General features: G+C 33.4%; 1 protein-coding gene across 1 annotated transcript in view; it reads left to right on the plus strand.

Annotated features, from left to right (window-relative positions):
* Positions 1 to 12230, plus strand: part of IL13RA2 (interleukin 13 receptor subunit alpha 2) — a 45718-nt gene extending 33488 nt beyond the window's left edge. The window contains exons 4-10 of the mRNA XM_060138496.1: positions 441 to 594; positions 1121 to 1241; positions 4841 to 5025; positions 6202 to 6347; positions 7768 to 7912; positions 11276 to 11391; positions 12124 to 12230. Coding sequence (XP_059994479.1) covers positions 441 to 594; positions 1121 to 1241; positions 4841 to 5025; positions 6202 to 6347; positions 7768 to 7912; positions 11276 to 11391; positions 12124 to 12174 — 918 coding nt within the window. The 3' untranslated portion in view covers positions 12175 to 12230. The remainder of the gene's footprint in view (positions 1 to 440; positions 595 to 1120; positions 1242 to 4840; positions 5026 to 6201; positions 6348 to 7767; positions 7913 to 11275; positions 11392 to 12123) is intronic.
* Positions 12231 to 12438: the final 208 nt, after the last annotated feature.

Below are 12438 nucleotides of genomic sequence, written 5' to 3' on the forward strand. Positions count from 1 at the left end.
CATGATTTTAGTCCTTCAGGAGGTCACACTTTGTCTGGCTTTCTTCAGTTACCTCCAAGATTTTATATGATTCCTGAAGAGTTCATATGATATTTGAAATGTGATAAATTGTCATGTAATAGGCATATGGTACATGAAAATTCTCTCTCAATTTCAACTTGACGGTTATAGCTCAAAAGTTCCTCCCATAGAGCCTTTTTTTTTTTCCAGAATTTTTTTTAATGAGATGCTAAGATTCAAATGATCTCATCAAATGATATAATATGCAGAAGTGAACTCTGCCAGAAATATATCTGGGACATTTTATCAGATAATCATCAGGAATTTCTTAGATATTGGGAACTCTCCAGGGTGTTTAATGACTTTTTAGCCTTATTAATGTGGCTCATGATACCATTATTGTTTTAAGCTTAACTTTGTCTCATCTTTTTATCAAACAGACCATCATTACTAAGAATCTACATTACAAAGATGGGTTTGATCTTAACAAAGGTGTTGAAGCAAAGATACACACACTTCTGCTAGGGCAATGCACAAATGGATCAGAAGTTCAAAGTTCATGGTCAGAAGCTACTTATTGGATATCACCACAAGGTTAAAACAAAGCTCTCTTTTCATATTTAATACTTTCAGAACAATCTATATGGGAAGTAAGTCCCTTAACCTTTATACATCAGATTACATGTACAATTGAGAATGTGGCACAAGAGAATCCTTCTTAGGAGTGGGTGACTGGCCTTTTTGAATTCTTTATATCAGCAAACACATGTGGCAAAACCTACATCTTATTAGGTTAATATAGTTCCCAGTTTGGGGCTCATATTAATAAATATGCATGTGACTATTTATGCAACTGCTCAGAGCATCCTAGAATTATTAATTTAGTACTTTTGCATATGCTTACACTAGTACCAGTAAATAAGCCCTCAAAAGTTTTTGATTTTTCATGTCCCACTTACAGTGAAGTGATTTGCAACAACTTCCTTTTGGAATATTCCTGATTATGTTGATTGCTAAATCAAGTGGAGAGGTCAAAGGAAATGAAATAAAATTGCATAGTTATTTCCCATATGATTCATCGTCATGTCTTTCAAGCATTCACAGTTTTTTCATTTCTTAGGAAATCTGGAAACTAAAATTCAGGATATGGATTGTGTATATTACAACCGGCAACATTTACTTTGCTCTTGGAAACCTGGCATGTGTGTCCATTCTGATACCAATTACAACTTGTTTTATTGGTAAGTATTTTTATAATAAGAATTCCATATTAGGAAGATATCTATCAAAATTAATTCACAGTATGAGTAACTGTATTTTCATTAAATTAAATTCATTATATCTTTTCAGAGTTGTATTTATGATGAAGTTTATTTACAATTATTTGGGATTTTCAATGGGAGTAAGTAGGTTTAGGCTGTAGCTACTAGAAGGCACTCTATGGGCGATAATAAGGAATGCAGTCATTGTTTCTGTACTGGATTAAATATTTTGTATCTTTTAGATAGATGGAGTTATAACCTAAAAAGTTTTGGCATATTTCATATTCTTGCCTTTTGATCCTTTTTCTGACTTCCCTACGTTTGTTAACTGTCACTAAGGCTTTTAAACTTACAACCATCTTGAATCTTCCATCTCCTTCATTCCTTAATTTTTTCATGGTAACATTAATCACCATAATCAACAATGACACTGCTTTGCAAGGTCTCACATCTGTTCTTTACTTCCCATTTCTACTGTAAGAACTCTTCTTCAGGCTTACCTCGTTCCACACCTGGATGATTGCCATAGCCTCCCAAATGATGGTCTCTCTGCTTCTAGTCTCTCCCCTTCCTATTCATTCTGCACACTGTAGCCAGATTTATCTTCCTTTTCTTCTATTTTCATATGCCATTCTTTTGCTCAAAAACTTGCCGTGGCTACTCATTGCCTCCAGGATAAAGTCTAGGCCATTCAAGTCTCTGCCTCACTGCATCACTGCCTTTCCAACATTACCTTCTACTACCACCAATGTGAATGTTCTGCTCCATTTAGACCCATCTCTACATATTTTTCTATCCATGTTATGATTGATCTTTTATGCCTTTGTGTGCATTGGTACCTAGAATACCATCTGACTCTCTCTTTCACTAACCCTTATCCATCCTTCAAGACCCAGCTGGTATTCAATTTCATTAACCCTTTACTGCTCACATTAGCTTCCGTTCAGTTTTTCTCTGAACTATTACTTATTATAGTTCTTAACTACTTATTGTCTAGATGACCTTTAAATTTTTGTCTCCTTCCTCTCTTAAATTTTTAAGAGATTGGTGGGCACAAACTATTTCTGATACTTCTCTTGACTGTCTCTGCTGTGCTATGCCCATAGTAGATTATCGCTAAATAGTCATTAAATGAATGAACCAAATGATGATAATAACATCGGTAAGTTGATAGACAAGTATCAGAACTTATGCATTTCTAAATAACAGAAAAAACAAGAGAGGACAAAGCATTACTCTTTGTTGAGTCTCAGGCACAAATTATCATGGTGTTTTTCTTTAGAAAATTACAATGTATAAGCAATAAGGTATAAGCTATTAACAATCTCCTGAGTACTGGGTTCTAATCCATATTATGGCATCACTTAACTTAGTGGTCTCGGGCAAACAATTTCTTGTTTTGGGGTCTCAGTTTCCTCATCTGGAGTTGGATGGGTCAATTTCTACGTTCTAATTTATTTGTTAATTAAATAAATTCAATAAATATTAAGCAATTATTAAATGCCAGGCATTGTTCTAGATAAAAGGAAGTATGAATAAGGCAAAGTCCCTGCCCTCTTGTTCATTGTAGCTCATGTTTAACATAACTTTATCCTCACCTTAGTAAAGTAGAGAGGAATAAATATTGACATTTTAGAGACTGGAAAATAAGGGTACCGTGAGGCTTTCCACTGGCATAAAGTATATTATGTAAAGTCCAGCCTAGAAGGCAAATATCCCAAACTCTAACCAGGTGAACTAAACCAGAGAGTACAATTTTGCAGACTTGGCCTAAAATAAATACTTGGCATAAAGTGAATTCAGTAGAGTCCTGATATTTGTACCAGCACCTTATCAGCTGCTAGATTAGCCTCATTGCAAACGGAATTTTGGCTGCTTTTAAGATAATGTCAATTTGTATTACAAGTTATTCTTTAGGAAAATAAACCAGGCATTTGTTCCTTTGGAAATCAGTAGGGAAATTCTCCCCTAATTCCCATTAGCTTTATTACTGAAAAGAGGTTAACTTTCAATGATATGGCAACATTTCTTGTCTAGGAGAATGGGAAGTTAGATATTTACTTGCCAAACAACTCCTCTTTTTCTTTTTGAGCCCCTGTTGGCTTTTCTGAGGTTTATCTCTTGATGTGTATTATATCCTCAGAGGATTTTAATTCATTTTATTAAACATAATGATATTTTGTAAGTCTGCTTTTATTTTTTATCAAAAAATTTTCTCTTAAATTTTATATATCTTTTATATTTAATTTTTGTTTTATATTGGAGTATAGTTGATTTACAATGTTGTGTTAGTTTCAAGTGTACAGCAAAGTGATTCAGTTATACATATACATATATCCGTTCCTTTTCAGACTCTTTTTCCATATAAGTTATTACAGAATATTGAGTAGAGTTCCCTGTGCTATATAGTAGGTAATTGTTGATTTTCTATTTTATATATAGTAGTGTGCATATGTTAATGCCAAACTCCTAATTTATCCCTTCCCCCTTTGGTAACCATAAGTTTGTTTTTGAAGTCTGTGAGTCTGTTCCTGTTTTTTAAATAAGTTCATTTGTATCATTTTTTTAGATTCCACATATAAGTGATATCATATGATATTTGTCTTTCTCTTTCTGACTTACTTCACTTAGTATGATAATCTCCAGGTCCATCCATGTTGCTGCAAATGGCATTATTTCATTCTTTTTTTTTATGACTAATAGTCCATTGTATATATGTACCACATCTTCTTTATCCATTCCTCTGTTGATGGACATTTAGGTTGCTTCCATGTCTTGGCTACTGTAAATAGTGCTGCTGTGAACATTGGAGTGCATGTATCTTTTTGAATTAGTTTTCTCCAGCTATATGCCTGGAGTGGGATTGCTGGATCATATGGTAGTTCTATTTTTAGTTTTTTAAAGAACCTCCATACTGTTTTCCATAGTGGTTGTACCAATTTACATTCCTACCAACAGTGTGGGAGGGTTCCCTTTACTCCATACCCTCTCCAGCATTTATTGTTTGTAGACATTTTGATGATGGCCATTCTGAGTAGTGTGGGGTGATACCTCATTGTAGTTTTGATTTGCATTTCTCTAATAATTAGCGATGTTGAGCATCTTTGCATGTGCTTTTTGGCCATCTTGTAAGTCTGCTTTTAAATCTGTTTTCTTATTAAAAAATCTGTTTTCTTCTAATAAGTTCTCCAGTACAATAGAAAAAAAGCAGTATCGTTTAGGATTATCAATATAAACCCCATGTTTTCTTAATAGGAATCATTCTTTGATTCTCAAATCCTGTTCATGAGTCAACATAACCCAAGTATATGAGTAAGAATTCTTGCCTTATATCTGAGATTTTATAAAGACTCCCACCAGATTGTAAGCTCTGTAAAATCATGGCCTATCTCTACTTTCCTTACTATTGTAGCCCTAGCACTTATCACAGGATCTGGCACATAGTTGGTGCTCAATGAGTATTGTATGTTATTAAATGATTTTTTTATTTACCTAGTATCTTACAATAATTGAAAATTGAATACCATGCTACTAGAAGATATTGGTAAACACAGTTCTTACAACACTTCTTTTTACAGGTATGAGGGCTTGGACCATGTGTTACAGTGTGCTGATTACATCAAGGCTAACGGAAAAAATATTGGATGCATATTTCCCTACTTGGAGTCATCAGACTGTAAAGATTTCTACATCTGTGTTAATGGATCATCAGAATCCCAAGTTATCAGACCCAGCTATTTCATTTTTCACCTTCAAAATATAGGTGAGGTAAACAAACAACTTCAGAATGTTTCCAGTTTAGGCCATTTACAATTGACCATGTGGAAGAGAAGAGACAGAGATAGAGATAAAGGAGATACCTACAGAAATGCAAAGCCAGAAAACTGGGGGCCAACAGAGTATGAGGAAGCACTGATTAAATATGAAAGTATGGAAGATAAGGAATTGAATGAGTATAAAGTATCATTTTCATTTAGAACTCACAATTTGTTTCCCAGCTTGAGTCTCTCTGCTATAAAGTTTTTTTTTTTTTTTTTTTTTTTTTTTTTTTGTGGTACGTGGACCTCTCACTGTTGTAGCCTCTCCCGTTGTGGAGCACAGGCTCCCGACGCGCAGGCTCAGCGGCCATGGCTCACGGGCCCAGCTGCTCCGCGGCATGTGGGATCTTCCCAGACCGGGGCACGAACCCGTGTCCCCTGCATCGGCAGGCGGACTCTCAACCACTGCGCCACCAGGGAAGCCCCTGCTATAAAGTATTTTTGTCCAGTGTTGGTGATGGAGTAATTATGGAATCACTTATTCCAGGCCTCAATAGGCAAATGGGTGGATATTTTCTGAGTTTGTGTTCTCAGTCCTAACAGTTATGAGAATGACAGGTTCTAGGGTCAGCCATACCTGGGTCTGAATCTTGAATTTACCACTTTCTAGCTGTATGACTTTGGGCGAGTTACTTTTAACGTGTTTCAATTCCCTTATCAGTAAAATGAGGATAATAGAGGACCACCTCATAGATTTATTGTGAGACATGAATAAGTTTATGATGTAACATTCCTGGTTCACTGCCTGACACATCATAAGCTCTAAATAAGAATTAGCTATTAATAAAAATAGTAGTAGTAATATGTTGTGGTAGTTGTTTCTAGTGTTACAAAATGGAAAAATGACTGTAATGATTTGGATCATCTAACTTTTCTCTTGGACTTAAATATTTGTCAATATGTGACTTATCAAAAAATGAGTTCCCCAAATAACCAGGTTTCTTAATAAACTAATCTTGGTTGGCAAGCAGCTTTGATTTTAATTCTCATTATAGTGAATAGTCTTGAGCCACCTAATTTATCCTGGAGGCTTCTGTTAGTAAGTGTCCCTAGCTTTTGATAAGGGCCACTGCTAAACTTTAATAACCTCCATGTTGAAATTATTTCCTTCTGCTTTTCAGTTAAACCTTTGCCACCAGACGACCTTAGTCTTACTGTGAAGAGTTCAGAGGAAATTAACCTGAAGTGGAGCATTCCCAAAGGACCTATTCCAGCAAAGTGTTTCATTTATGAAATTGAATTCATAGAAGATGATACTGCCTGGGTGGTATGGATATTGCGTTTATTTGAGAAAATCATGAACATAGCCTTTTAAATAAAATGGCAAACATAAGAACCAAAATCAGTTGCTATCCACATGAAGAATAGAACATGACATGTACCTTAGTTTAACTTCCAGAAAACCAAATAATCAAATAATCTAGTGGACAAAAGAAAGATGCTTGCAGTCTGAAAGTATTATCAATCAATTATACCAATTTTAAAGCTACATAGGTCCTTAGAGATAATCTAGTCACTTGTTTCCAATATTATGTCAAAAAATTAAAGTTGTCAAGCACATGCATAAGACGGATTGCGAAGAGGCCTCATGTAAAAAGAACACAAAGCAAGAAGCACAAACAAACATAAAAACCACTTCTTGAGGAGCAACTATCAGGTCAAAATCAGAATAGAGCCTGGCAGGGCTACCAGAGAATTGCTTGTAGCAGGGAAGAGAGGCTAACTGGGGAAGTAAGCCATGGTTCCAAGACTGATTACCCCCCAGCGCCAGCAATGTGATGATGCCTTTAGCCCCACTGCGTTATATGTTAATTTTATTCATTGGTTTCCAACTTAGGGAGTGGTGGAGACAAGTAGGTGAGCCATTATTTCTAATCAATTCATTTCACTTACAGATGAGAAAACTGGGAGTTGAATATATTTACAAGTCCCAAGGAAGTGAGTTGACTTACAATCAAATTACACAGCTAGAACTAGAATCCAGATCTTATTCCCAGTCCACTTTAACCTACATTACATTGTGCTGTCTCCCAAGAAAAGTTACAACAAAAGAAAAGCTGGTATTTTGGATGAGAAACACTCTTCAGCTCTTTGAGATGCAAAATTTAAGTAATCACTTCAGTGATTTTTTTTCTTTTGGTTGTTTTGAGATCATCCAGCCTTGTGTATTCTCATATTGGAAGGGGTAGTTTCATGCCAAGCCCTGAGCACTATTACACTGGTCTTATGATGATTAACCAAAATAAGAATAAGGGAAAAAAGAAGCTTTGTGTATACGAACTCTACAGTTTCCATAGAAACAACATTCACATGATGACTCTTTTTGCTAACTCAGTATATATAGCATTTTCCAATTTATGGAATCTGGGAAATTTGACACTAATCCAAAATGGGTGTCATAAGCACCAAAACTACCTAGGAATTTTGCCCTGTCACACATGCCCTTTACTACTAGTAATCCATTATCACTATAGAAAAAAATTTAAATATAAATAAAGAAGAAAAATGAAAAATAAAACACCATACAGAGAGATAACCACTGTTAGGATTTTGGTATATACCTTTCTAGTCATTTGATGCATTTCTTTCATGTAACAAAACCCACTTAGAAAATGACAAATCAAATGGGGTGTGGCTAGCTGCAGTTAGATCAAATAATGATATCTCATTTTTACCTTGGCTTTCAGACTACCACAGTTGAAAATGAAATAAACATCACAAGAACATCAAATGAAAGCCACGAATTATGCTTTTTAGTAAGGAGCAAAGTAAATATTTATTGCTCAGATGATGGAATATGGAGTGAGTGGAGTGATGAACAATGCTGGAAAGGTATAAGATAAAATAACAGTAACTAGAGTATTTCTAGCACTGTTTGAGGAAGAAGATGCCTTACTGGATGTCATAGGTCACTACAGTTCAGTGACACTGGTTATGAAGGTCATAGGGTCAAATCTTCATTATTTTTTTATTGAAGTATGAGTTATAGGTGTACAATATAGTGATTCACAATTTTTAAAGGTTATATATACTCCATTTATAGTTATTATAAAATATTGGCTATATTCCATATTTTTATAGATGTCTATAACATTAATTGAGCTGTATCTTTTCCACATTCCAAGAGTTAATAGATTCTGTTTGATTCTTCCTACTTTCATTTGACAAACTAATCTTACCTGTTTTGCCTTGATTTTACTAGTGGATTACTTTCCAGTGGTAGTCTTAGCTCCAAAGTATGGTGGCACTATTCTCGAGCTTCTTATATACTAACTAGATGTTAACCAAATCTGCATGTATTAGTACCAATTGTAGTCGTACATTTACTCTGAAGTTTTACTTACAAGTATATATGTACTTTATCAGAATCTTGACATTATTGTGTGCCTTCTTTATATGGTTTGAAAAACTATGTGCTCATTATTCAAATTTTTTATAGTCTGTGCCTTTTCCCTATTGAGAGTTAAAGGAATCCATTTATACAATTTTAGAAAGAAGGAACAATCATAAAATATGTTGACATGGTTATTGAAGAAAATATATTTAAAAAAAGAACAGTAACTAAACTATTTTGCTAACTATTGGCTAGCAAAATAATTTTCTCTCAGTGTATTTTGTAATTATGGAAGTCAAAATACTCTTGCATATAGTCTATAAACAGAGAAGATAAATTAGCAATCACCACAATCGAACATAGATTTATGGAAAATCTAATGTTCAGTTTTAACTAGTTTAAGAGTCTTGTTATAGTTCAGTCATCAACATCTTGTTTTTCTGACTGTCAGTAAAGAGAATATGCTAGTTCTTTGCGGGGAAGCCTATTGTAATCAATATTTTCCTATGCTTTCAATTTTCAAGAGAACAAATCTTAAAGCAAGGATAGGTAGCATACACTTGTTTTTGAGTGTCTGGTACTGTGCCTAATGAATATTTTTCTAATTAATATGTCATCATTAGTAAAATGAACATTCCGTTCACTTCCAACACTGATATAAAGTGACTTATGATAAAAGACATGTTTAAATTAAATATATTTGGGATTGACGTGTACACACTGCTATATTTAAAATAGATAACCAACGAGGACCTACTGTATAACACAGGGAACTCTGCTCAGTACTCTGTAATAACCTAAATGGGAAAAGAATTTGAAAAAGAATAGATACATGTATATGTATAACTGAATCACTTTGCTGTACACCTGAAACTAATACAACATTGTTAATCAACTAGACTCCAATATAAAATTAAAAATTAAAAAAAGAAAATAAACTTTCATAGAAGACAAAAAATAGCAGTATAAACTAAAAAATCTTGAGAATGAGGCAAAATATTATTGTACTTCACAGTATACTGGCTTTATCAATAGAAAATATTAATAGTTGTTTGAAATTGAAGGAGATTAACTCAGCGTTGTTCTTTCACATAAAGGTATATAAATACATATACAGATATAGATGCAAACATAATGGCATTTCTATCAATCATCTCCTTTTATGTTGTTCCATTATAATAGAATTTGTGTTTGACTGTAATCTCCCTATTAATATAGTGGTATCATTGTTCTCTTTCATACACGAAATATTTATTAAGCACTTACTATGTGTCAGACTCTTTCAGGCACTGGAGATATAGCAGTAAAAAAAAAATCCTTGTCCTCATGGAATTTATATTTTATTCCCAAGTTGAGTAGAGATAGACAATAAATAAAGAAGCCAAATATATCATATAATCAGGGCCATGGAGAAAAAATAGGAAGAGAGAGGAAGAACTCAATTAACTAAAGATATATGGAATCAGAAAGAATACTTACTTGTACTGTTTTTCATTTTTGTCACTAATATAAAAAATCTGGAGACTCTGTGGAACTGACATTGAGAAAGTCATGCCCTGAATTATATCTTGTTATTATTCAGTGCATGGTTTAAAGTAGATATGGTGAGTTTTTAGGCATATCCTCAAAATATACATCCTTTTATGTATTTTATATGCAATCTTTTTTTTTAAATTGAAGAATAGTTGATTTACAATGTTGTTTTTTTGTTTTTGTTTTTTTAATTTTTTTAAATATACACTTAACCATGTTATTTATGACAGATTTCTTTTGCCCTGATGGGTATCTCTTGGTAGAATCTTAATAAATTTCAGATTAGGAACAACGACTTTCCTGAGATGCATGTGGTCTTTAGTTCTTTTGGACATTTCTTATTGGATGTTTTAAGTTATAGAAAAATAGCACAATAATTTTTTTTGGAAATGACTATAAGATTAACTCTACTGAAACTTCACAAAAGAAGCCTGTTTTCCCACTGTTAATTTTGCATGCCAAAAAACTTACGTTATTAGTCATTTCTCTGGATTATATCGTTGCAATTCTTAACTGAACTGAGCCTATGAATTTGGTAATTTTCTAGTAGAAAATAAGATCCCAAGGGAATAGGACAAAGAAAAATGTGGGGTTGGAGGTAGGTTTGAGTATAGATATAGGCCTAGGATTCAAAGTGTTCCATAGTATTTCAAAACATGTGGGAGATACTAGTTTTAGAAGGACAAGCTTTGTGTACTTTTTAAGTTTATCTAGTGATTGCTCATTTCTTGCTATGCAGACAAACCATTAAAACTTCATCCCTAAAAAAAGAAAAGAAAAAAAAGAAGAGAAAAACCTCATGTCTTTAGGATCCAGAATGTGAGGCAACTTTAAAAACATGACCTTTAAAGACTAGCTCCATTATTTGCACTGAGACTTTTATTGAAGACCTGCTTTCACTCACTACATCATTGTATGATATAATGTAAACATTTGAGTTATTGAGAGTTAAGAGATACATACACAAGACATGTTTATCTAATCACTTGGCTAATGTTTTATTGTTTTGTTATTATGAAAAATTCGCAAGGTCAAATTTTAAACAAAATCATATAAGAAAATAAGAATGGGGCTTTAGGTAGTTATTTTTCTAAGCAAAATAAAGAGCTGTCACAGTTCAGTAAAGTAGTACAGCAAAAAAGTGCACAAATGAAAGGAATGCTGTTCTCAAGCATCACTATGGTATCTAGGTACTGGCAAATATGGCAGAAGTTGCCAAGTTTGACTCAGTTCTTCACCATTTACTAGTTTACTTATAAAATAATTCAGTTTTTAAAATAATTGTACACATCTAACCCTTCCCCCCTTTTTGGTGATTTTAATCCTAGGTAACACATGGAAGGAAACCTTAATATTTTTCATGATACCATTGGCTTTTGTCTCATTACTTGTTTTGTTAATAACTTGCCTTATTTTGTATAAGCAAAAAAGTTTGCTGAAAACGGTAAGTTGTGTGACATTACAATGTTTAGTCTGAGATAGTAGATAAAAAATATTTTGCATTTAGAACTGATGGGCCTACATTTTATAATTTTGCCTGTACACTGTGAGTGTTCATTGATGTTGTGTAGACTATGATAATGTCTTCAGGGAAAGTACAGTAATTTAAAAAATCAACCCTAAAAAGCTACGTTTTGGGGTGGATTTACTTTTGAATGGAATATAAGAATAATGTTGTAGAACATGAAACACTATTTACCTCTAGATAAAGGAAAAATATGAGAATTACAGGAGAAAAGCAGGATTGGGGAAAGGAAAGAGTGACTTAAAATGGACATAGACTGAGATATACTACTAGTGTGCCACAGGCAAAAGATCACAAAGATTAAAAAAACTCTAGTTGGAGGAGCTAGAATCTATACAAAAAAATATAACCTTCATTATGAGCTGATTTTATCTGATTGCTTTTTGAGTTATACAGATAATGCTATAGAATTTCAGAAGATGGAGGGACCACTATGGGTTGGTGAGCTTTAAGGAGGAAGTGTGACTTGGAGAAAAAAAATATCTTAATGCCAGGTCTTTTAAAGATAAAGAGAACTGTGAATGTGTGTGAAATGTTTTGCTTTATTTCTCTGCTGAATGCTTTTTTGTCTATTTCTCTGAGTTATTAATCTAAGTGAAATAGTTTGTGTTATTAATGACTGTTAATAATGGAGCTCTTTCTTAATTTCAGATTTTTCATACCAAAAAAGAAGCTTCTTCTAATCAGGTGATACAGTGCTGACTCAGTAAATTCCAGGGTTATGGCCAAATGTTAAACAAGGTCTTATCAAACTGAATTTTTTCCCCAAATGTTGAATAAATCTTATCTTGAAAGCATTGTTGTATTTAAATAAGCATTAGATTATTAAAATCCTCAACTAGTAGCAAATTATCTGAATCCTATTAACAGATTTTTTTCTTGTTAAAAAACAAAGTTCAGCCAATTAAATTGACAATCTAATTGGCTTTATTAGATGATTGTGAATCAGGCAGTATCCCATCTAGC

This window comes from Lagenorhynchus albirostris, chromosome X (assembly GCF_949774975.1).
Source record: "Lagenorhynchus albirostris chromosome X, mLagAlb1.1, whole genome shotgun sequence".
NCBI classification, from domain to species: domain Eukaryota; kingdom Metazoa; phylum Chordata; class Mammalia; order Artiodactyla; family Delphinidae; genus Lagenorhynchus; species Lagenorhynchus albirostris.